At 43.7% G+C, this 26695-nt stretch overlaps 1 protein-coding gene across 1 annotated transcript in view; it reads right to left on the bottom strand.

The window, feature by feature from the left end:
* The window catches only part of LOC142832627 (estradiol 17-beta-dehydrogenase 11), a 36706-nt gene extending 11857 nt beyond the window's left edge, over positions 1-24849 (bottom strand). The window contains exons 1-5 of the mRNA XM_075943228.1: positions 24284-24849; positions 21295-21402; positions 13170-13301; positions 11899-12005; positions 3929-4066 (exon numbers count right to left, since the gene is read on the bottom strand). Of these exons, the coding sequence (XP_075799343.1) occupies positions 3929-4066; positions 11899-12005; positions 13170-13301; positions 21295-21402; positions 24284-24493 (695 nt within the window). The 5' untranslated portion in view covers positions 24494-24849. The remainder of the gene's footprint in view (positions 1-3928; positions 4067-11898; positions 12006-13169; positions 13302-21294; positions 21403-24283) is intronic.
* Positions 24850-26695: the final 1846 nt, after the last annotated feature.

Below are 26695 nucleotides of genomic sequence, written 5' to 3'. Positions count from 1 at the left end.
TTTTTGTTTGTTTTTGTTTTGTTTCATTTAGTTTTGAGACAGGGTTTACCTTCTTGCCTAGGTTGATAGAAATTTAACCTCCAGAGTGCTGGAGCTACAGGTTCCTGTTAGAAGAACTACTTTTGTCTCCTGACAAAAATCATATCTTAGTATAGATGTTTTTGGTGTGATACTGAAAAGCTTCTGCACAGTAAAGATAGGAACACAAAGTGAAGACAGACAGACTACAGACCGGGACAGAATCTTAGCTTGCTGTACATCTGACGGAAGATTAATGTCTAGATTGTACAAAGAACTGAAAACCTGAATATCAAGACAATAAGTTAAAGAAACAGATCATTCTCAAAAGAACTACAAATAGCCAATAAAGACGGGGAAAATGCTCAGCTTCAGCAGCCACCAAAGAAATACACACACTGAGTTCCGCCTCCCCCAGCCAGAGTGGCAGCGCTTTCAATGCCAAGTTGGAGCTCAGGTGAGCTCGGAGCTCAGGTGAGCACACGCCAGCCGCTAAGTACAAGCCCGAGCTCTGCTTTTCCTCACCACGCTGCTGGTGAGAAAGTAAACCAGAGGGGAGATCAGGACAGAGATCTACCCTAAGATCCAGCTGTACCATTCCTAGGAAGACATGAGAGATGGAGGCAACTTAGGTGTCCAAAAGCAGGGGAACGGGTAAAGAAAAGGCAGTAAACACATGACAAAATGCTCTTGGCCATAAAGACGAAGATAGGTTGTTCTCAGGAAAATGGATGAAGCTGGCGACGATCGTGCTAAGTGAATTAAGTCAGTCTCAGACAGACAAACATACTCTCTATCATTTGTGATTCTAGGATACATGCAGACACGTGAAATTGTGTATGTCCGTGTGACGTGAGAGAGCAAGCGGGGCTGGGGGCGCTGGAGAGATGGCTCAGTCAGTAGGGCGCTCGCTCTGCTAGCACAGCTATGTGAGTTCCACACCCAGCACCCAAGGGAAAAAAAGACACTCAGTGTGGCAGCATTTGTCTGGAGCAGAGAGACAGAGACAGAGAAGGAGGGAGGGAGGAAGGGGAAATGTAAACTGTTTATTACAAGTTCAAGTTGTAACAACTTTTCTTACACATGTTTGAAGTGAGCAGCCTGTAAAAATGTGTCCATGTATTACCAACATTATAAATTCACTAAATGTGAATCAATTAGAAAATCTAGTTGATCTGACTAAATGGCATTTTTTTTATCATCCATTTCCCTGCAAAATCTATACAAGATTCTTAGCATCACACATAGGTCCCTTAAGATAAGACAGGAGGACTCTGACTATCAATCAATACAAAGTTTCATTCCTAACTTCCAACTGCGGTGGAACTCACCAGGATGAATTTTACATTTCTAACCCCGCACCAACCCTAACTGCTGCTGAATCATCTGGCAATCCATTACTAGTATAAATTATATCACTATATAAATCTTTAAAAATTGTTATTAGCTTGGATATTGCAACTTGGATATTGCTTTGTAAAAATAAATCTATTTAGTAGTTTCAATATAATTAAATAAACAAAACAGAAGTCCTGGGTTAAAAAGAAAAGAAAGAAAAATGTCCTTATTACCCAGTACAATGACTATGTGCCCATGGAGAAACTAAATAGAAAATAAACTTTACTGTCAGGAGCCAATTTCCTCCTAAAATCATTACAGGAACCATCACCCTGGGGAGTCTGCAGAGAACCCCACACCCCTAATTGTGTTAGGAATCAAAGCCTACCCCACACCCAAATTGGCTGTTAATGAGAGCTATCTGTTAGCGGAACCCATCCCACATTCCAAACTATCTGGAGAACTAGGTGTGTCATCTCCTAGTTGCGACTTCTTGGCCTACAGTGACCTGACCGAAGGTAACCTGGCTACGTGACCAACAAGAACCACGTGACCTACGTGAACCACGCGGCAAGAGCCCAGGACCCTGTGCCCATCCCCCAACTCTTTACCATATATAAAGCTGTACCACATCTGTAATAAACGGAGGCTTTGACAAACCTTGCATGGCCTTCTTCCTGTCTCCTAGCCCATATCTTCCAGGTAGTGCCTCTCCGTGACCCTGGAATAACTGAACTGCCAGGCGGGCTACTAACCCTAGACTAAGTGGCCGGCCAAGGCAATCGACACTTTACACTACAGATGGACGTAGGGTGGCTCACGGCTCAGTCACGGTCTTTAAGCTTTAGACGGCTGTGTGCTCTGAACACATTGTATTTCAGATGTTAATTTTAGCATCTGTCTGGCTGGGCAGCAGGAACCCTCAGCTTCCAGTGAGTGAGGCCAGAGGCTCCCCCTCTGTGCTGCTGTGGCTGTGGTCTTAGGGAGGGTGGGTAAGTTACTGCCTTTCCGCTAACCAGGCTCTCAGTTAGTGATGACATCACCAGGAGGCAAGTCTACTGTAGTCAGGAGCACCTGTGTTTGCCAGGCCCTAGGGATCCTGGTGCTTTTAAAAGGCTCCCTATTTGAGTCTAATATCAGCATTAAACTCAGCCCATATTTAAACCAGAACGAGCCCTCTTTCTAAGTGAGTCACTGATATATTCCTCATTAACTTCAGACACTTCACAAAGAACGGCCAAATTAGAGGAGAACGGAACAAAATCTGAGGGGGCAGAATAAGTTAAAATAATTTATAATATCAATATAACCAAATAGAGAATCCAAATGAATAGTTAAGTACATACATGAATTTATGATATAAATTTAGGTCCATGAGGGAAATCATGAGTTATTAAACAATAAAACAGAATAACTCATTAGCTCTTTGGGAAAAGCAATGAGGCTGTTCTTTCTTAAGCCAAAATAAATCGAAGTAAAGATTTAAATGTAAAAGTACAGCCATAAACATCATGAAAGGACTGGCATGTGGCTTTCCCCGACAGAGCACCTGCCTTGCATGTATGCAAAGCACTGGGTCCAACTACTGCCCCATCTCCTCCCACCCAAGTGACTAGAAAGTGATATGGGTAGGTGTGTCAAGAAAAAGACCTTTCCAAACACCTCATGGAACCTAAAGGCCACGGGGAGAGCCCTTGGGAGAACATAGGGAACCAATGTGACATGCAAAGGATCTCAGAAACAGGAAGGGCTGTCTGCTGAAAACTCTGGAGCTCCTTGAAGAGCGAGCTCATACCATGAAACAGACGAGTCATGAAAGCGGTTGCGTGAGCTAGTTATTAATATAAATATAAAGATTCTTCATGAGTGGAGTTGGCAATGACTTAAAAAGAGCAGAAAGGAGGTTGAAGAAGTAAGATACCCGCCTTCACTGTGGGTCAACTGTACACTAGTGCCTTGCTTCTGGAGGGGCACTGTAGAAATAACGACAATGTCTAGACATTTGATTTGATATACTAATGGCCCTTCTGGAGGGGCACTGTAGGAATAACGACAATGTCTAGACATTTGATTTGATATGCTAATGGCCCTTCTGGAGGGGCACTGTAGGAATAACGACAATGTCTAGACATTTGATTTGATATGCTAATGGCCCTTCACGGATCTACCCAAAGGAAATCATTTAATCATAAGACCTGCGTTATGCAATGAGGACCCTAAGAGAGATATACATGGATCTAATCTACATGGGAAGTAGAAAAAGACAGGATCTCCTGAGTAAATTGGGAGCATGGGGACCATGGGAGAGGGCTGAAGGGGAGGGGAGAGAAGGGAGGGGAGTGGAGAAAAAAATACAGCTCAATAAAAACAAAAACAAAAGATCCAACAGAAAAAAAAGACCCGCGTTACCATTAGTAAAGCTGATGCCACAGGGACGAAAGATGAAAGCAAGGCGAACCAACAGCATCAGATATCAGGTATTCAGGGATTAATCTGCTCAGGATTAATCCCCCACAGAAGGAGCTCCATAGCAACCACCCGCCCTGGCCGTCTCATTCTGGTTCCTGCTTACTTGGTACTCGGGTTCTTGATGAAACCCGTGTTTATGAAGTTAGGGCAGAGACAGGACGTTTTGACTCCGTTCTTTCCCAGGGCAGCCAGTTCATCCGTCAAGGCTCTGTGGAAGCCAACTGCAGCAAACTTGCTGGAACTGAAAGAAAGAGGTCACAAGTCAATTCAGGGGCACTGGTCCTGCAGTCTGGTGAGCTCTTCGGGTGGGCAGCGGGGGCACCCCTCCTCTCAGGTCTGGTGTAGACTGAGAGGGCCAGAGCCACAGAGGTAAATTCCTTGGCACAGGATAGCCACATGGTAGTTCCTACACACTGCATCCCAGGAGAGCCTCAGGCATAGGGCACACGGTAGTTCCTACACACTGCATCCCAGGAGAGCCTCAGGACAGGGCATACAGTAGTTCCTACACACTGCATCCCAGGAGAGCCTCAGGCACAGGGCACACGGTAGTTCCTACACACTGCATCCCTAACCAGCTGGACTCGGTGAATGAAATGAGCTGGCAGGAGACTCATTTTTGAGTTTGCTTTCATTATTGTTCTTTCCATAAAACCCAAGGTCACTGTGAATCTGCTTATTATTTAATCTAAAACGGTTGTGTTAGTCAGTGGACAGGTCCTGGGTACTCTTCCTTTGAGTCATGCCTTAACTTCCTCCGAGTCCTTCCCGCCCCTCCCCCATACCCATAGAAAAACACTTAAGTTTTCTAGGATAGAATGTTTCAGATTTGTAATGAAACATTGACTGTGCTTAATTTTTTGTATATACAATTTTTAAGAATTATCAACCCTGAAACGGTGTGTATGCACGTGTGTGCACGCATGCACTGTGTATATATTTGTGTAAAGGAAGATTTTGACATTGATGATTCTCATTAATGCCCTTCACCTTATTTTTCGAGACAGGGTCTCTCACTGAACCTGAAGCTTGCCCAGTGACTACACCGGCTGGCCGGCAAGCCCCAGAGATCCTCCTCTCCCTCTCGGCCTGGATGGTGCTGGGATGGAGGCGTGGGCTGCCGCTGGGCTTGTGGGGGAAATGGGGGTCTGAACTAAGTTCCTGTGTTCGTGTAGCCAGCCCTGCACTTGACTGTCTGAGCCATCCCCCAAGATCTTGTCCTGTTACGCTTTTACTGTAGTTTCCTCCGTGACAATATTGGTCACAAATGAGTCTCCAGGGCCTGGCCTAGAACTGGCCTTTTAACAGCACTCAGGAAATATCTGTCAAATGGATCAGGAGTGCAAAGTAATTCTGACAAAAACATCTTAATTTGGAAATATTGTGAAACTACTCTAAATAGACTTTATTTTTCCAGGTAGCTTTAAAACGAGTTTTATAAGGATAGTAAGTATGTATTACTTTAAATTTTATATGAAAGCATATAATACATTACATTTCATATATAAAGGTATATAATTCAGTCATTTGTTGGTATCTTACATTAATAATTATAAAAACTGTCATAAGATACATGTAATATAAAACCTGTTATCTCAAGCATATAGTTCAGCGATATTAATTGCCAGATAGTTTTATGCTTTTAAATCTCTATGAATAAGAAATTAGATAAGGTTTCTACACATTCTTGTCAATTAAGCTGCCCTCTGAAAAACAGAAAGCAGTAGAAAGTTTTTTTTAAGCCTAGAAATATACTGAACCGTAAACAAAATATGTTGATTTCAATAACGAGGTACAAAGCTTCACTGCACTGAAGAACATAACACATAGCAGCAATGACACCTAAAATTAATCTGTGTAGGACAGGAGCTGCTCCCAGTGAATTTTAACCCTCACAACAATCCATGATACAGGTGTTTTTATGAGTGTGGTTTACCGAAGCAGAAATCAAAGCTCGAGATGCAAACTGAGGAGGTGGAAGCAAACTTGAAGTGGGAGCAAGCGTGGCTGAGAGGCGGCTGGAGGTTAAGAGCCCTTGCTGTTCTTGCAGAGAACTGGGGCTCCGTTCTCAGCACCCACACGGCTGCTCACAGTTGTCTGTAACTCCAGCTGCAAGGGAATCAACACCCTCTTCCAGCCTCCACAGGCACCGGGCTCACATGTGGTACACATACGAGCAGGCGGGCAAAATACTCATACACAAAATAAAAATAAAAAACCTTTTAAAAAGTAAACAATAAATCAGACCCGAATAGTCAACAACCTAAAGGTGATAGGCTCCTGACAAAATCAGCCAGTAAAGGACAACCCTCTGAACATCCACAGCACACAGCAAGAGTGTGCTAAACTATAGCAGCGTGGGCGAGGGGCATCGCTTAGCGCACAGTGCTGGCCTGGCACGTGGAAGGTACTGAGTCTGATCCTCAGCACTTCAGAGCAAAACAAAACTATCTGGGAAAAAAAAGAATCCTCTAAGAGCTAATAAAAGGTTTGTTCTATTAAAAAAAAAAGACTAAAGGAAACTGGAAGAAAAATCATGAAATAAATTATCAACAGAGACGGATGTATAAACACGCTCATTTTGGTCATAACTCATACAGTCACACACTAGCATCCTTCTCTAAAAAATAATCGTCAAACAATGTGAAAACTCATATTTTCTGTTTGTCTTTCAACAGACTGGTGGACTTCTTCATAATTAATTGAGCCTAGCAACTTTTAAAATTCTGGATCTTTTTTTTTTAATTGAGATTTAAAAAAAGTACCACAGCTTTCTGTTTTCCAAAGCACAGGTTAAACTAGCCCTTTCTGAAAGGTAGTTTGACAAAGACCTAAAAGTAATTAAAGTTGAAACAAATTCGCGGTTCCCTCCTCTTTGATTCGGCATCATGTCTGAGAGTTTACACGGAGGAAACATCAGTGGTGTGTCTAAAGGTTAATGTGGGGTAAATCTCGTGGAAGTGTGTAGTTGAGAAGAATTACAACTGTCTGTGATGGGCAGCGTTTGGATCCCGTGATCTGGTCACACCTCAGTTATCAAGCAGCCAAATCTCTAGAACTGGATCTAGATTGGTCTAGACCCTGGACCTAAAACTCTTGTTTGAAGGCCCTGTGGGGAAGCGATGGTCTAAAGGGGTCAATTGACCTGCTGGTGGCGGATCCTCAAGAGGGAGGAGCCTGCCAGAGACTGACTCAGGCTCCTCCCGGCTCTGGAGTTTTGTTATTTCTAGTAAGTGGGAGAATCCTGAGACAGTCATAACAACAATGAATGACTGGGTCGTGCTGCACAAAGAATCAGGTCACAGGAACTGAAACTATGCCAGTGGGCTGGGCATGGTGGTGCACACCTCAATCCTAGCATTCCGGAGGCAGAGGCAGGCGGATCTCTGCGAGTTGGAGACCAGTTCCACGATGACAGCCAGGGCTGTGACACAGAGAAATCCTGCCTCAAAAACAAAAAAAAAAAAACAAAAAAAAAATCAAAACCAAACAAAAAAGAAAACAGTGCTGGCACACAATATGTATAATTTAATAATTTTCAATTAGGAATACAAGACTACATTGCAGTTATTTTTTGTCTGTCTGTTTTGAGACAAAGTCTCCCATGCCCCACAGGTTGGCTCTGGGTCAGAGGCAGGGAAGAGTGAGCTAAGATCACAGGTATGCACTGGCTTAGGCTGTACACATGGATTACGAGGGAAATCCAAGGCAAGCGAGGTTGATTGGTACAGTGTTGTTTCATAGGCAGGTTAAACAGTTTCAGCACACAGTAGGGGAGCAGTCTTAACTGGCTTTAAGGCAGGTTGTTAACTCTGGCTGTGAGGTCCTGCAAGAGTTCCAGACTCGGAGGATGTAAGAGAGGTTTTCAGAATGGTGTGTCAACAGAGAGTAGGTATGCACTTTAGGGTGAACCTCGATACGAATATAGGAAACCTAGAAGGGAGTGGGCTACTCCCCATCTTTTGTAACATCACCTTCATTCTTCACTACAGTCGGAATTATTACTCCCGACTTACAATCATGTTTTAAGCAGCATTTCATCGTAAGCCAATGCTCACATGCAGTTTTGCTGAGTGTTCTTACCCTGGCTATTTGTGTTGACAAAATATATTTTCAAGCTCACTGCTTTCTTTTAAAAATCAACTTTGAAGTTGGGAGCAGGAAAGGAGTGCTGGGTATTAAACATGGGACAAACAGCTATTTTGGGGGCCTATTTACTGTATCAGGATGGATGCTGGTCACCAGGTTCTCCCAGCATCCCTCAGTCCCTACCTGTTATAGGGTATGGCTGGCACATCCCATCTCCTACTCTAAACATTTCCAGCCCAGGCACTCGGTTGCCCTTCCCCCGACTGCCCTTCCCTATATATCCCACCATTTTGGCTATGCCAGTCTCTCGGCCCAGGCTGCCCCCTCCTGGTCAGCAGCCCCTCTCTCTTTACTTTCCCCTCCCATGGCTCAGGCCATGTCCACTCTGGGCTCTCCCAGATGTCTCTATGGGCTATGCTCTCCCATGTGTCTATACTGAACGTTCTCTTCCAATGTACCTAGGAACAGTCATGTCCTTTCCTGTTTTATTTTATTTCTTTTTCATTCAAGAAGGGTGGTGGATCAGGGAGAAGTTAGAGGGGGAAATGGGAGGCCATGAATATGATAAACATACAAGGCATGAAATTCCCAAAGACTTAATAAAATATTGTATTAAAAATCAAGGTACCATTAAAAAACCCACTTGACAAACATCAAACATCATCTTAGGGAAGCTTTGTCTTCCTCACTATGACGTCAGTGCTGTCACTGTGCCCTTTCACGTTACTCGCAGAAACTGTTCTGCTATCGCTCCTTCAGCGTGATTCCCTTTCTCCTCAAAGAGACGGTCAGAGAGTCCTTGTGCTGTGACAACCACTACAGTGACAGGCGAGGGCTCGGCTGTAGAGAAAAGAGTCAGCAATTCTGTTTTCCCTGCGCTTCACCCCACAAAGGGCAGCTGGAGAACACAGAACCGGTTTCTGGGGCCGTACTCTGGGAGCCCACAGGTGGGGCCCTATTGTTTTTGGTGAGTACAGGGAAGTGGAATTGAAATTCCAGCAGCTGCCCTCCAGTTACTAAGCAGTTCCCGGATCCCAGAATCTGCGTTCTAGGATTTACATCAGATACGGTTATCAAACTGCTTCATGGATAAGAAAAATCCAGCACAGGAAAAGCGAGCAAGTTCGCCTACATCATTATCCCATAAGAATCCCGTCTTAGCAACACCCCAGATGTTCATGATGGTAGAACAGGCAGACAGGTTGCTGTAGAGTCACATGATATAAAACTACGTATGATCAAACAATAGCCACAAATGACATTATGGGCACATCTCACAAACATGGTACATAAAAATCAAAAGTGGGCAAATGTAACCTGTGCTGTTACGATGGTAACTAGGGGAGCACTGAGAGGCCCCAGGTGTGATGGCTTTTTTATGACTACTTTTTAAATAGATGATCTACTTTGAAGCAATCATTTTTCATTATTATAAATGTGTATTAGTGATGTGGGATTTCCCTCTGTACCATTAATTAACAAAGAAACTGCTTTGGACCTATAGCAAGGCAGAACTTAGGTAGGCAGGAAAAGCTAGGCTGAATGCTGGGAGAAAGAAGGGCAGAATCAGAGACGCCATGTAGCCCCGCCAGAGACAGACACTTGAACATTAACCGGTAAACCACAGTCAAGTGGCGATAGACAGATTAATAGAAATGGGTTAAATTAATATGTAAGAGTTAGCCAATAGGAAGCTAGAGCTAATGGGCCAAGAAATGCTTTAATGAATATAGTTTCTGTGTGATTATTTTGGGTCTAAGATAGCCAGGCAGTCAGGAATCAACAAGAGGCCTCCTTACTCTAGTCTGGCACCCAACATGGGGCTCAAACCCATGACCCTGAGATTAAGAGTCTCATGCTCTACCCACTGAGTATTGTAAAGCTTTTAGAAAGCTTTACAATTAAAAGGCAGTGTCAGGGGCAGGATGTGGCTCAGTGTAGAGTGCTCACCCAGAGTGCATAGGGCCCTGGTGTGATCCAGCACTGCACAGAGTGCTGACCTGGAGTGCATAGAGCCCTGGTGTGATCCAGCACTGCACAGACAGAGTGCTGACCTGGAGTGCATAGGGCCCTGGTGTGATCCAGCACTGCACAGAGTGCTGACCTGGAGTGCATAGGGCCCTGGTGTGATCTAGCACTGCACAGACAGTGCTGACCTGGAGTGCATAGGGCCCTGGTGTGATCTAGCACTGCACAGACAGTGCTCACCCGGAGTGCATAGGGCCCTGGTGTGATCCAGCACTGCACAGACAGAGTGCTGACCTGGAGTGCATAGGGCCCTGGTGTGATCCAGCACTGCACAGACAGAGTGCTGACCTGGAGTGCATAGGGCCCTGGTGTGATCCAGCACTGCACAGACAGAGTGCTGACCTGGAGTGCATAGGGCCCTGGTGTGATCCAGCACTGCACAGACAGAGTGCTGACCTGGAGTGCATAGGGCCCTGGTGTGATCCAGCACTGCACAGACAGAGTGCTGACCTGGAGTGCATAGGGCCCTGGTGTGATCCAGCACTGCACAGACAGAGTGCTGACCTGGCACACACAGGTTCCTGGGTGTGATCCAGTATTGCACAGATAGAGTATTCACCTAGCAAGAACAGGGCCCTGAGTGTGACTCAGCACTGCACAGAGTGTTCACCTGGCAAGTACAACGCCCTGGGTGTGATCCAGCACTGAAGAGACTAGGCACACTGGCACACACCTGTAAGCCCAGGACTCAAGAGGTAAAAACAAGAACAGGACTTCAAGATCATCTCTGGCTTGGCTGCATGAGACCCTGTCTCAAAACAAAACAAAACCAAATACACACAAACACACACACACACACACACACACACACACACACACACACACACACTCACAAAGAGGGAGGAAGGGAAGGAGTGAAGGAGAGAAAGAGAGGAAGAGAGAGAAAAAGGACAAAGGAAGAAGAAAAAAGAACGTAGTGTGTTCACTTAGAACACAGGCTCAGCTGACCACTTGTTACCAACATCTGATGACATGGTTTTCTGGTAGAGGTCTTCAGTATCTGTGAAAACTTCAGCCCTGAGCAGACACTCAGTGGAACTGAACCAGCGCTGCAGATATTCCTCTACACTGTGTGAAGACGAGTCACCGTGATTGGTTTAATAGAGAGCTGAATGGCCAATAGCCAGGCAGGAAGAGGTTAGGTGGGATTTGTGAAGACAGAGAGGACTCAGATAGGAAGAGATATTAGGTCGCCAGTCAGAGGCAGAGGAAACAGGACATGCAGGAGGAGAGGTAAGCTCCGTGAGCCACGTGTGGTGGTACAGAGACAGACTGACTACAACCAGTGAAGGCTGTGATTGGCTCACAGAAGATGACAGCTGAGACTCTGATGGGGGTTCTGCGAGGCTCAGGAACCACAGAGCGTTAGCTCAGATAGAGGATACCCACTGTGCTGTGGTCCCAGCTATCGCAGACAGACGAAACCCTCGTCAATTTTAAACGGTAATTCCTCTTTGTAAGTTATTTTACAGCCACCTTCACGGCGCAAAATCATTATTCTTTTGTTTCCTTACTGTTAGAAGGCACGGAAAATGTTTTCAGTGACTGTCTTATAATTGTGTCAATTACTCCAGAGACCTCTAGAACTGAAAAGTTGTTGAAGCGAACTGAAAAGGGGCTTAACAGTTGATGATACTGTTAATCTCAAGGCTTTGCGTAGCTCTTCCTCTTTGAGCAACTTCAAGTCTGTTATCATAACGAAGACAGTCCTCATTAAATAGGGAAAGAAAAATTAAGTGCCTACACTCTAAAATTACATTGAATGTGTCTGTACACGTAGCTATTGATGTGTGTAAATATACATACATAAGTATACATAGGTAGGTAGGTAACTTATTTTTATATAAGATACGTGTAAATCTTATATAAAAGTTTCCAAGGATACAACCAAAATAATAAGACATAAAAGCATACAAGTTAAGCATAGGAGTCAGTAGAAGCAAAGTAGTCACATACCAGTAAGCCAGCAAGAAGGGAACCACCGTGTGCCCGGCTGCTGATGCCACGGTGACAATATGGCCATGATTATTCTTCATCATGTCGGGAAGAAATGCCTTTGTGGTCTAGAAACAATTTTTTATTACAAAACCATGTATTATTTATGATTCACAGGTTCATGGAGACTACCTTGAAACAATGATAAGCTATCCAAACATCATTCCTGATATAAATGAAAACACCCGACTGCCAAGCTCAGCATTGGCCTGGACAAATGGCCAGGGTGCCACAGCGGAATCATTACAACGGACGCTGAAAGCGTTGAGAACCCATCTCGTTTAAACTGTTCACTGCTTATATCCCTAGCCTTTTACCCCTCGGCACTGATGCCTTCAATCATCTCATACACCGAATAGGAGTGATACACTGGAGTACAAGAAGGGTTAATGTTTCATATTAATTTGCTAGACAATAATTTGATCATGATCTCAAAATCCACAAAGAGCAATCTTCTAGTGGTTCCTAAATGCTTATTGAGTACCCACTGTATGCATGCTGGGGATACAGAAGCAAATGAGATAACACACTGTATTTTATCAAATGTAAACACAGGAAGACAGGCGTCTACGGCTTGGGAAAAGCGGGGTAACCGGTACACTGCAGCTTCTTGAACTCTTATCAGCCCAAGCTCACATCCAAGAAAATATCAAGGGTTTCTTTATAAACTAGCTGTTTGGGAGCTATTTGACGTCTTCAGAAGCCCACACTAGAGTCCTTGAACAGTGAGTTCCACTATAAAGTCTGCAGCTTTCGAGGCCAGGAAACAATATGGAGCCCGAGTCTCACAAGAGTTTGAAAGCACACTACACTCTCCCTTGTTACAGGATCATAGACGATGACTTGGGTGGACTCTTTGTCCTTTCCATATGTCTATACTATCACAGAGATATGTGATTCTAAATATAGTTTAGAATCAAAACCGACGGGCAAGGCATGATAATGTATGCTTGCAAACTCAACACTTTGAAAGTAGAGGCAGGAGGATCAGGAGTTCAAAGCTAGCCTCAGCTCTATATTAAGTTTATGGCTAGCCTGTGCTACCTGAGACCTTGATACTAAAAAGCCAGAAGAATCAAAACACACACAACACCAGAAACTTACAAGGACATACTTCATTATTAATTTTGGAAGGTACAACTGTTAGTAAAAATGCAGTCATGTCATTAAAAGTGAACTCTTAATCTTTGGGTCTTCAAAAGGAAGTATTTTGTAAAAGAAATCGCACTCACCCAAAAGTGTGCAAGCACATTGACTTCAAAAGTCTTTTCGATTTGAGCATCTTGCGTAGCAAACAGATCTGAAGTGTAGACAACGCCAGCATTATTTACCAGGATGCTAACATTCCCAACTTCTTCCTTTACCTTAAATATCAAAAAGAAAGCTATATTCACTAAGTGGTTTGACTGCAAATTTGCATATATACTGACTATTAAAAGAACATACATTTTTATCTACTAGGCATGGAGAAAAAAGCAGTTATTTTGTTACCTGTATGCCAATATGGGGTAAAAGGTCCTTTTTATTTTACCTACTTATGTGCAAAGCAACTCTGCTTATAATTCATTTACAATTTAGTCTATTAACTTTGCTCTTATTGATTATGGCTAAAGAGATATTTGGATAAATAACATTGCTTTTTAAACACTTCTTCTAAAGGTAAGCAGAAATCAGTTAAATTTATTAGCAGATTCTAGGACAGGTTATAGGAAATTGTGTAAACCTGGCTACACTAGTCACATCTATTTCCTTATTGTCATGATGATTTTGCTCTGTTTCTCACCAACCATTCTCTACTGGGTGGCAAAAGGCGGAGGACTATAAAGTAGGGGGTCTTTGGTCAGTCTTGAGTCGAGTTGTGTCTCTGCCACTCTCTGGACTTTAAATAAGTGATTCAAATTTTCCATTGCTGCTCTTAGAATAGAGTTAAGAATATAGCGTGTTGTAAGTTACTGTGGGAATAATGGAACAACATGTAAATGAGCTATTTAATACAATTTATAACGTGCTATTACTATTACTATATCATCAATACACATCTATTTATACCTATACCCAAGGGATGTGTTTATAGGCTCTTTTCTTGATTTTATGAGGTATCTGAGTAGGTCTTGATATGGAAATATATATGAGGTAAATAATAAAAATGTTATAAATAGTTGGACATAGTAGTATACATCTTTAATTCCAGAACTCCGAAGGCAGATACAGGCAGACCGCTGTGAGTTGGAGTATTATATGATATACATAGAGAGTTCTAAGCCATCCAGGGCTGCATAGCGAGATCCTGTCTCTAAACGAACAAAAATAAAAGCACAAATAAAAAGTTACAAGCATGGTTTCTACCATGTAAGTGTTTCCCCTGGATAATTAGCTCCTCTCTTTGGTATTAGTTAAGAAGGAAGAACATTTGAGAAACTAAAGTGATTATATGGGGGGGAGGGCTTCCATAAGCCACGATTTTCAAAGGTTATTGCAGCTATGGGTAAAATGATTTCCGTTGAGGAAGTACGAACATGATGACAGGGCCGGCTGCCCAGGGCTGCACGAGGCATCGTTTGAGCGGTGAAAGCTGCCCTATTCAGGAAGTAGGAACTTCTGGTAATTTTTCCAAGTGACCACTGCATTTCCAGGGTTCTACTGTAATCAGTAACAGCAGCCCTAAATAAAAGCGCACAAACATTGATGTTTAAGCTCCTTTTCATAACAGGTATGCCAGAGCTCCCAGGTCTAGCAGAGCAAGGACATTGTACCAGAACTTTTGTTTTGTGTGCATAGTTAGCTCACTGACTACGTGGACCCCAGAATCAGACCCTGTTACACACTGGGTTCCACATAACAGCTGGCTTCTTCTCACAAAGTTGCCATTACTTGTGGCAGTGCCATGGTAAGGCTGGGGCACGGAAAGCAGCAAACTGCCTAATGGAAGCCTTTGCTGTGCATTTAGGATGGGTTCATTCTCCTTTGTAGTTAGTGTTCACGATAATGCTCAAGGCAATGACTGTTGTTTGTCCATTTTTTAAAGATAAGAAGCAGGAACCAATAGAATGGTTTAGGCCACTAAAGGGTGGAAGCCAGACTCTTCCAGATCTCCACAAAGAACCTCACACAGAAAGGCTACCAGAAAAAAAGGGATGAATTTCTAGATTCAGCCAAATTCAACCAAGAAGTCAACAACCTACACAGATCTGTAACAAATGAGGAGATTGAAACAGTAATAAAAAGCCTTTCAGCTAAAAGTCAAAGTACAAACGCCAAACAAAACAATGCAGGGACCAGATGCATTCACAGCAGAACTCTTCCAGACTTTCAAAGAAGATCAACACCCAAGCTCTTTCTATGTAATCAATATCACCTGAATACCCAAATCAGGAAAAGACACAGAAAAAAAAAGAAAAAAAGGAAAGAAAACTATACGCCAACATCCCTGATGAACATAGACTCAAAAAAATGTTCAATAAAGCAAACAGAATAGATCAAAAATAGAATATAATACATCAAAAAGAATACCTACCATGATCTACCATCAAATAGAATACATCAAAAAGATTATCTACCATGACTAAGTTGACTATATCCCTGAAACATAAATACTTCAATAAATATAGTAAATCACATAAATTGACAACAACAAAAACCATGTGGTCATCTCAATATATGTAGAAACAAGCCTTTGACAAGAGACAATATGCCATCATGATGAAAGTCCTGGAGAATGTAGGGCTAAAGGGATCATACCTCAGCATAGTAAAAGCTATCCATGAGAGACCCAAGCCAATGCCATCATAAATGGGGAAAAGCTGAAAGCAATCCTAGTGAAGTCAGGAATGAGAGAGGGATGTCTCCTATTCTGATTCCTTCTCAATGTTGTGTTTGAAGTGCTAGCTGGAGCAATAAGGCAAGAGAAGGACATTAAATGGATACAAATAGGGAAAGAAACCAAACTATCCCTATCTGCAGGTGACATGATACTATGCATTACAGATCCCAAAAATTCTACCATAAAACTTCTATAAATGATAAATTTATCAATGTGCCAGGACACTGACTCAATTTGAACAAATCAATAGCCTTTCTATACCCTAACAACAAACATAAAAAGAAGAGCACATGGACACATTCCCATTCATAATGCCCGCAAAGAAAATAAAATATCTACGATTAAACTTAACCAAGGAAGTGAAGAATCTCTCCAGTGAAAGCTTTACACCACTGATGAAAGAGATAGAAAAGACACTAGATCATGGAAAGACATCCCATGATCATGGATTGCTAGAATTAATAATATAAAAATGACCCTTCGGGCTCAAGAGACGGCTCAGAGGTTAAGAGCACTGGCTGCTCTTCCAAAGGACCCAGGTTCAACTCCCAGCATCCACATGGCAGCTCATAACTGCCTGTAACTCCAGTTTCAGAGGATCTGACACCTTCACACAGACACACATACAGGCAAAACCCCAATGTACACTAAATGAGTAAATAAAAAAAGAAAGAATATGACTCTTCTAGTATAAGCTATTTATAGATTCAATACAATCCCAATCAAAATCCCCATCCCAATCTTCATAGAGATAAACAACCTATCCTAAAATTCATATGGAACCACAAAAGGCCCCCGATAGCCCAAATCATCCGGAACAAAAAGAACAATGCTGGAAGGATTACCAGTCCAAATCTCAGGATCTATTACAGGGCTATAGTAATAAAAACATTCCAGTACCGGTCCAGAAGCAGACGCCAGACTAATCAAATAAAATCTAAGGCCCAAGCATGAGCACACACACCTTCAGCCATGTAATAGTCAGCAAAGATGCCAAAACAAAAGCTGGCTAAAAGAAATCATCTTCACCAGCTGTGCTGGGAAAACTGAATTCCACATGCAGAAGAATGAAATTAGACCTGTATCTATCACCCTGCACAGAAACTAACTCTACATGGACCAAAGACCTAAACCTGGAACACTGAAACTGCCAACAAACAAACAAACAAACAAAAAAACATGATTTTCTGAATAGAACTCCATTTGTCCAAGAACAAGCCGCACTTCATAAAACTAAAAAGCTTTTGCCTAACTAAAGAAAAAAAATTAACTAAGTAAGACGAAGTCCATAGACTGAGAGAGAGCCTTTGCCTGTTACACATCTGACAGAGGATTAATATGCAAATTATATAAAGAACTAAAAAAAAATCAAAAACAAAACAAAGAATCAAGAAGAAAAATTGGCTTAGCCACAGTTGTTGTGAAGAGACACCATGACCAAGGCAATTCTTATGAAAGAAAGCATTTAATGGGGGTCTTTCTTACAGTTTCATAGGTTTGGTCCATTATCATCATGGTGGGAGCACGGCAGCATGTTGGTGCTGGACCAGTAGCTGAGAACTACATCCTAATCCACAGGCAGAGAGAGAGAGAGAGAGAGGTGGGGGGATTCACAAAAAGTAAAAATAAATCTGCCAAATGACTCAGGATTGTGTGATATTTTGATCGCATTCTGACAACAAAATCTGCTTTGAGTTAGAGGACAGAGCTAGCCACTAACTGACCAAAATTAACCATAGAGGTCTTTGGAGGACTGAGGACAGATAGGAGACAGGAAGTAGTAAAATGGGGCTGAGAGATGTCAGGAGCCAATTTCCTCCTAAAATCATTACAGGAACCATCACCCTGGGGAGTCTGCAGAGAACCCCACACCCCTAATTGTGTTAAGAATGGTTCTATTGACAGAGCCTACCCCACACCCAAATTGGCTGTTAATGAGAGCTATCTGTTAGCGGAACCCACCCCACATTCCAAACTATCTAGAGAGCTAGGTGTGTCAACTTCCAGACCTACAGTGGCCTGACTGAAGATAACCTGCTGCCTACGTGATCAACGAGAACCATGTGACCAACGTGAACCACGCGGCAAGAGCCCAGAACCCTGTGCCCATCCCCCAACTCTTTACTCTATATAAAGCTATACCCCATCTGTAATAAACGGAGGCTTTGACAAACCTTGCATGGCCTTCTTCCTGTCTCCTAGCCCATATCTTCCAGGTAGTGCCTCTCCATGACCCTGGAATAACTGAACTGCCAGGCGGGCTACTAACCCTGGACTAAGTAGCCCACCCAAAGGCAATCAACAGAGAGAGGATCTCAGTCCTTTATATTGAGGTACGGAAGAGAAAGGAGGTGACTGGTGGCTTCTTTGCTTCTCTGATCATTCAGGCTTAATTTTTTTTATTGATAAAGAATAATTAGATAAACGCTTCAATCCAGCTATACCACTTCTTGGCACATTCCCAAAGGACTTGACATCCTCCTCCACAGGTGCTTGTTCATCCATGTTTATTGGTGTTCTATTCACGGTAGCTAGGAAATAGAACTAACCGGCCACTGTATAATGAAGTGTCATAAATATACACCCTGGACTACCATTCTGCTGTGAAAAAAAATGAAATCATGAGACTTGCAGGCAAATGGATGGAACTAGAAAAGATCATATTGAGTGTTGATTGTTCTTTCTCATTTGGCTCCCAGCTCCAATCTGCAGCTTGAGAACATACCCTGTAGTAACCGCAGAAACAAGAAAAGGACAACGGGCAACTGCCAGGGTAGGGGTGTCGGGAATCAATCAGGAAAGGAGGAGCAGGATATAATCGATCTGCTAGAGAATCGGGAAGGGGGGCTCAAATTAAAAAGTGTAGATAAATACCTAGGAAAGAGGGTAAAGTAACAGTAAGGATGTCTGAAAACATCACAAGGAATCATATTTTCAACTATTCACTTCAAACAAAAAAGTCAGAAGCTGTGGCTCACACCTTTAATTCCAGCACTCAGGAGGCAGAGGCAGGTGGATTCTTGTGAGTTCAAGACCAGCCTGGTCTACAAAGTGAGTTCCAGGGCAGTCAGGGTTACACAGAGAAACCCGGTCTTGAGAAACTAAACCAAATGAAAACAAAACAACCCTCCCCTCCCAAAAAAAACCATCAAAAACCCAAGAAAACAGGCTGAGCAAGTCATATGAGCAAGGCAGTAAGCAGCAACCCTCCATGGCCTCTGACTCAGTTCTGCCTCCAGGTTCCTGCTGTGAGTGAGTGCCTGTCCAGACTGCTTTTGATGATGAACTGTTCCATGGAGCTGTGAGTGAAACAGACCCTTTCCTCCCCAAGCTGTTTTTGGTCATGGCATCTCATCACAGCAATAGTGACCCCTAACTAAGATGGTAACCAACACCTCTCTAATTGAACTAAAGGCCTGCTCAGCAAGAGGGAAGTCATGCCTTGTACTGGAAACAGTCAATGACCCAGGGGGAGTGAAATCACGGATCTTAGAGGAGAAGCTAAAACCACCACTTTACTTAACCAGCACAGTCCCTTTACTACCTTCAAAATATTTGTCCTTACATCCACAGGTAAGTGTAGTTCTCAACCCTCATCAAGGAAACGTCTGCTACAGAAACCCACAACTGGTCAAAATGCAAAACAGGAGAGCCTTGTCATAAGAGACACATCTACAAAACCATCCTACAGCTAAGACTCAGGAAACCCTGTGGGAGAGGGGGCAGAAGGATTGCAAGGGTCAGAGGATCTGTGAGTTGCTGTGGGGTTGTGTCTCCTCAGAAGCCACACACATAGCATCTCACCAATATGACTGCCCAAACATGAGCTGAACAAGGGCACTAGCTGTACACATGCTAAGGTGGGTGGGGGAAAGACCACAAGACCTCAGCCCTGCAGAAAGGACACTCTAGACAGTGTAGGAATGCTGAGAATGAGAGACGTGGTCTTCCCCAGGGAAGAGCACACCAACTGGTTCCGCAACAGCAAATGATCAGCCTTGAAAACACGCGTACAGTCGTACAGCCGTACAGCCGGGTGATGGTGGCACACGCCTTTAATCCCAGCACTCGGGAGGCAGAGGCAGGCGGATCTCTGTGAGTTCGAGACCAGCCTGGTCTACAGAGCTAGTTCTAGGACAGGCTCCAAAGCCACAGAGAAACCCTGTCTCGAAAAACAAAACAAAAAACAAAAAAAAAACAATAAAAAAACAAACAAAAAAAAACAACATACATACAAGAAACACTATTCAGACTGAATAGGTTATTTTTAAGAATGTATATGTATACACATACATATATACACACAACAATTAGAGAAAAAGGAGGCCATGAATTTGGAAGAGACCAAAGTGGGGTATGAGAGGGTTTGAGGGAGGAACGAGAAAGAAGAAATGAGGTAATTATAATGTCAAAATTTTTAAATAAAAAATCCAAACAAACTATTTGAAAATAAAAGGAAAAATTTAACCATATCTAAATCTAATCAAAGAGGCCCTCAGCCTGTTTGAGTCAGGATCTTTGTGTCTGCCAAATCAGAAATGCTTAAGGAGAGGTCTAGAGATGCAGATTTTAAAGAATTTGCCTGTTATTCTCATGACCTGCCTTCACTGGTACAAATGAGAACACATTTCACACAAAAGAACATTTCAGTTGGAGGCAGAGAGGAGTGCAGCAAGGCCGTGTAGGGCTAGATAAACCTATGATTCAAAGCCAACACAGAGTAAGTTTCACACCCATGTCTTTGGCTGGACTTCAGAAGATGCTGTCAGCATTGGCAAGTGCCAGTCAAGGACATTAGACTACGTTAGACCACTGGGGAGATAAGGGCGTACTCAGTGTTAGATTCCTGGAGTCTGCTCTACACCAGGAAAAAGAAACCCACTGGAAGCAAGGCTAACAATGCTTAGGTTTACATGTTTATCTCTCTCTCTCTCTACACACACACACACACACACACACACACACACACACACACACCTTGATTTTTCTTTTCTGGAGATTGATGCCAAGGCCTTATACTCACTAGGTAAGTACTTTGCCACAGAGTAGCCCCCCAGCTCCCTCAAATATATATATGCATACACACACACATATATTTCTTTCTGTGTGTGTACACTGTGCGTGATTATGTGTATATATATAAGTACATGGGTCTATGTACACACAAGAGGCCAGAGGAGGACATTATTGTTTTCTGCTTTCATTCCTGAACCCTGAGCCAGGCTGGCAGCCAGGAAGCCTTAGATATGTGTGGCTGTGTGCTAGGCTTGTGCAGCAAGCATGCCTAAACCATCTATTTTATCTCTCCTTCCCCAAGTGTATGTATTTCCAGTAAGTTCCCTAGAAGGCTGTAGAGCACACTATGTCACATGGTACAGTTGCAGGTCTGTCACTAGCCAGACATACATTCTTGGGAAATTCAGACCACAGTGGTTCTCAACTACATTGTGTAAGGAGTCAATGTGACCATCTCCACCGCACTTCCAAGTCCCCCGCCACCACCCCTGACATATTTCCAACTCCAGGTAGAATTTTACCTTTTTTGCTGCACTGTAGATCTCGTCCCGCTTGCTGCAGTCCACCACAAAGGGATGGGCCTGGGCGCCCAGTTTCCTGCACTTTAAGGCCGTTTCCTCAATGCCGCTCTAGAAAAAGCCCCAAAGAGGGCGAGAGAACTGCGTAAATGATGGAACGCATCGCACAAAAGCTCAGGATCAGGTAGGCAGACGGAATGTTAAAATACAAGGTGGTTATTTGAATAACTAACCTATCATGCACACTAGTCTTCGATGGTTTGCACAAACGGCTGTTAGCACACTTGGTGATTGAAACGTCCACACTCACTTGAGTGTTCACAACCCGCGGGGTCCTAACTGCTGGCCTCCTTCACTGCCTCCTTCCAGGCCCCTTCTCCAATCTCCATGACCCAGATCAGAGGATCCCTGAGGAAAGTTACCTCCTAACTCTCCACTGCCTCCAAGGGTCAAAACCAAAGTACACACAATATCTCCCAAGACACCACCAACAGGGGCTTCAGGCCTTAGGTCTCCAAAATGTAATGAGTCACAGTTCTCTTTTTGATTTTTTAGTAGTATATTACAAAAATAAAATTTAAACTAGCAGAATTATTTTTGGTTAGTGGAACAATTTATTTTTCTGATGCATCCAATTAGAGTTTTCCCCTAAGTATTTGTACTAAAATATTTCATAGTGAAATGTCAAGACAGGACAGCATTCTGACAAGTTCAGTAAAAGCATTGGATCAATTAAATCGTAGGGATTCAGATAGTAAAGGAAATAAAAACATCATTTCTGAATCAATTATACCTCACACTTCAGCCAACTTAACAAAGACAAGCTCCTCTCTGTGTGTGTATGCGTGTATGTGCGCGCATGCATTGCACACATATGTATGCATCCAAGTGTGTGGTATATGTATGTGTACATATTCACGTGTACACATTTGTGTGAGCACTCATCAATCATTTCTTTTAATCATTTTCTGTCTTAGTTTTTGGAAACAGGGTTTCTCGCTGAGCCTGGAGTTCAAATCTGCTTGAGGTCCTCCAAGCACCCAACAGTGACAGTCCTTATAGGCCTGGTCTTTGCACTTGGATTTTTAAGTGGGCACTGGGGTCCTCATGCACTTTATCAGCCGTGCTGTCTGCCCAGGGTTCGTCTGTCATAGTGCTTGTACTTGTCTGTGTATGTGTTTCCACAGGATTCCGTGTTTTAGTTGTCTACGTCATAGAAGTGTGTATTGTTACAATTAACCTAAACGTGTTGGAAAGCATAGAAAGGCTGACTTAAACATCACGTGCAGCCCACGGGTCAGAGCGAATAGCAGAGCAGATGAAACAGACAGTGAAGCATGGGCACAGCCTTGCTCACATTGCTCAACAACCATCAGCGGTCCGAAGTTTCTCCAACTCTGTGCATGACTCACAGAGAGACGTTGTTGACCCCACCCTTTTATTTAACCCAGGTTACCCACCAAACTATCACCATTGAAACAGCACCGACGAAATAGTCTAGATTCCTCTTTGCACACTAGAAGTTTGGGATCAAGTGGGTTTATCCGCCCAGCGCTTCCCGAGTCAGACCAGGAAGAGTTTAAACGCAGAACAGCTATGATGGATGCGCGCCTTCTCCCTACATCGCCAGCTCAGACTTTGATCCAGACCTTAGACTTTTCTTCCCTTCACTGTTCCAGGCTTCACATTTGCTGACATTTGCTGAGCCCTGTCAAGGCAACTGTCTCTGTGTGCTTGTGTGTCATGGTCCTAATACCTACAATCCCTGTCTCTTGTCTCCATCTACTGAGGCCTTGCTTCCGTGGCCACCTAGATGGGACTGGCAATCTGTCCTTCCCACCCCACAGTCCCAAGCAGCGTTCTCCTCACTGCAGTACCGGCTGTTCTACATCAGACTGCTGCCCAGCACACAGTGTGTGCCCGTGGACATTCACTGGACAAAAACACTTCTGAGGAAATGTCGTGCTCACCAGAGCCAGAGACTGGACGTTCTCAGCCCAAGTTACTCTTTGTCCAAGCATAAAATTTCACACAAGTTTGCCTGCCATCCGCTAGATACCCAGCCGAATTATCTCATGCGTTGGTTTATCATCTCCTTCTAATGTTGATTTTATAGATTTGTGCAGAAAACTAAAGGTTTAGAAAGCCAAGTTTCTCAACTAAGAAGCAAAGAGCCCTTATGTGTCCGACCATATGACCATGTGGGCCTCGGCCAGCTGACCTACGCTGGCCCGGTTCGTCCATCTTACCTTGTATAAATACCTCGTACGTGTTTAATCCACCGGACTGAGGCACTCCATCTCCTGTCTGCCACCTGGTCTTAACATCTAGGCAGTAGACAGCCGTGGAGAATTAGCAACCTACTGTCCCAACCACTCTTATTACTGGACCTCATGAACCTTGGCTTCTTGTCTTCGGAACTGATGTGCACACACAGTGTAATGAATGGCACGTTAGGCCGACAGGCGCTAACCCTGTGTTCGTCTACCAAAAGCCAGATTACAGCTTTCCTGCCGTGTCCCCAAGTTCCCTCGCACACCTCTTCCGCAGGGCCAGGGACTTACACTGAAATTCTTTCTCTTGTAGTTATTTTTTCCTACAAGGTGACTTAAATCAGTAACTATGACAGCGTAATGGTGATTTCTGTAGGGTGTCATTTTTAAATTCATCTCAGTAATTGCAGAAGAGACTTAAGAGCTACCCAGTTCTGACTCTTTCAGATCCAACCTAAAACTGCTGCCTTTTCTAAAAGCTTAGGAGGGTCAGCAGGGGGAGATTACAGGCGATTCCAAGATTATTATCGCTCATAGATCCATTCATCAGTGGTCTTAAAATTATCAACTCATGCCTCTTCCGAAATCTGAAAAATATCAATAGTAGCTAAAAGCTCTACCTTCTTTACAGAGAGCCTTAAAGGGTGGTTGTTTGCAAAGTGTGGACCCGTCCCCAGAGCGAAGGTCCACAAAGCAAGGCAGCGAGGAAGCGCTGTTACCTTATTGATATCCCAGAGAACTAATTTGGTTTTAAGTTTGGCAAATTCGTAGGCAGTCAGTCTTCCAATTCCATGACCAGCTCCAGTGATCAGGACAATCTCGCCTGCGACTGATTTTTTCTTCTTGGGAATAAAAAGCTTGACGAAAGATTCTATACAGAAGACGATGAGCAAGGGCAGCATCAGGATAAAGTCGAGCACGTAGTGCATCCTTTCGGTTGCCGGGCGTTCTCGTCGTTTCCAAACTGCTTCTGGAGATTGTCTAGGCACGCACAGAGTAAAACCAGAGCCTTGCAGTGTTCTTCTATCAAACAGAAACAACTCTGAAACCGTTCCTTCCTTCCGCGGGGCCGGGCTTCAGGAGGGTTTTTGTCATTGGCTCGGACTGCGGTCAGAGCAAATGCTCTCTGGCTGGGATATCTGGGAGGGACGAAGTCCAGACGCAAGCCCTAGGGCGGTGCGACCCTGACAGATTTCACCTACTTCCTCCTGGGAGGAGGGGTAGGTACCGCACGCTTTCCTCAATTGGAAAAGTCCTCTCCCTGACTGCAGTAGACCTTGGAGAGGTAATTACCCGGTGCAGTAAAGGATGCGTGGCAAAACCAGCCGTTTGCAGGCTACTGCGGACAAACTGAATCTACATAAGGGTTGAAAAAAAAGGTGGAACCATTTCTCAAAGGACCAGGAAGCAAGGAAGGGGACTCTTGGGGGAGGGGGAGGGGAGGAGTGGGGGATGGGTGGGAGGAGGGCTATGGGAGAGGGGCAAATAAGAACGTGTCACAAAATGTCACAAAATCCATTTCTTTGCACGCTAACCAAAAATTAATAGCAAAACAAACAAAAAGCCCTCCAAACTAAACAAAGCACAAAGGGAGCAGCTAGTTGCCCTGCTCCTGATTTAGAAAGACCCTACATCGTATTTTAATTTGAATTGAGCACAATTTCTGGAGGCTGTACCCTCTCAAGGCATCAAGCTTTCAGAAAGGCCTGGAGTAAACTCATTTCCTCAGGGAAGAGCAGTGTAACCGAGCAACCAGCTCCCACTTGGACTCAGAGAATCTGGAAACAAAAAAAGTAAATATTCAAGGATGGCGATACTTTCTTTAAATTTATTATTACTTTTTGTATGTGTACGGGTGGTTTGCCTACAGGCACTCACACCACTTTTGTGGAGGCCAGATGAGGGTGCTGGGTCCCCTAGAAATGGAGTCACTGAGAGCTGTGAGCCTGCACGTAGGCACTGGGAATTGAACCCTGGTCCTCTGGGAGAACAGCCAACACTCTTAATCACGGAGCCATACCCATCTCTCCAGCACCCACTCCCGCATACACACTTTTCCAGACAGGGCATCTCAATGTAGCTCTGGTTGGCTTGGAACTCTTTCTTCCCCAAGTTGTTTTGGGTCAATGTTTCCGCAGCAGCAGAAGCAGGCTAACAGCCTGTCTTGTCCAGCAGCTGACTCCGTCACTCTTAATGAAGGTTCCCAATAGCGAGCTCTTGACTTATGAATCGTAAACGTCAGCAGCTGACTTTTCTCCTGTGGCAGCAGAGGATGTGGCTTGCTTGATTTTCATCTCACTCTCTCCTATCATCCCAACATAATTATCTCTCCCTTTGCTACTTCTGTTAGGTTTTATTTGCAACTGTAGTGAACAAACTTCTTTTTCTATCTTGTTCCAGCCACAGCTGTTGTGGAGAAACAGGCTTACAGCCATTGGGGAGAAAGGAAATGCCTGGTTCTTCCCTTGGAGTCCATGTCTAATGCCCGGTCTCTGTCTTCTGGGTTTAGTTTCCCTTTGTCAGGACTGATCTATTGACTTTCTGTCTTGTAGCCATTACGTTTGCTTCCTTTATCTGTTGATTCTGAAAACTGAAAGTCAACAAGTGATGTTTAGAGGTTTCCTCACTGAGGGTCTACTGAGAGTGGGTGGACTGCCTGGGACAGAGCACAGCAGACAAAAACAGCGTCGCCTGGAAATGATGAACTCACTAGGTCATCCCTGCGAGCCTCGTTTAGATCTGAAGCAGTCTGATGTTAATCTTCTGAGGGGAGGATGGATTTTGGTTTTCACAGGACATCGTGGCCCTTGCATAGGATCCCAGCATCTGAAGGTGGAGGCAGGGGGATCCAAAGTTCCATGCCAACCTCAACTATGCATAAAAGATATGGTTATATTGGGCATGGTGGTGTATGTCTTTAAGTCCAGCACTTGGGATTTTTGTGAGTTTAGGGCCAGCCTGGTCTACAGAGTGAGTTCTAGAGCAACCAGGCCTATCCAGAGAGACCCTGTCTCAAAACAAACAAACAACAAAAACAAAACACCCAAATAAGTAAATAAAAATAAGGACACTGTTTTTGTCAATTTCTAGTTGGATGAATTTGAATTTAAAAAAGCATTTGTGTCTTCTTA

Source organism: Microtus pennsylvanicus, chromosome 12, assembly GCF_037038515.1.
Source record: "Microtus pennsylvanicus isolate mMicPen1 chromosome 12, mMicPen1.hap1, whole genome shotgun sequence".
Taxonomy (NCBI): Eukaryota; Metazoa; Chordata; class Mammalia; order Rodentia; family Cricetidae; genus Microtus; species Microtus pennsylvanicus.
The sequence above is the reverse complement of the archived record's forward strand: the minus strand, read 5'-3'. Positions and strand labels throughout refer to the sequence as shown.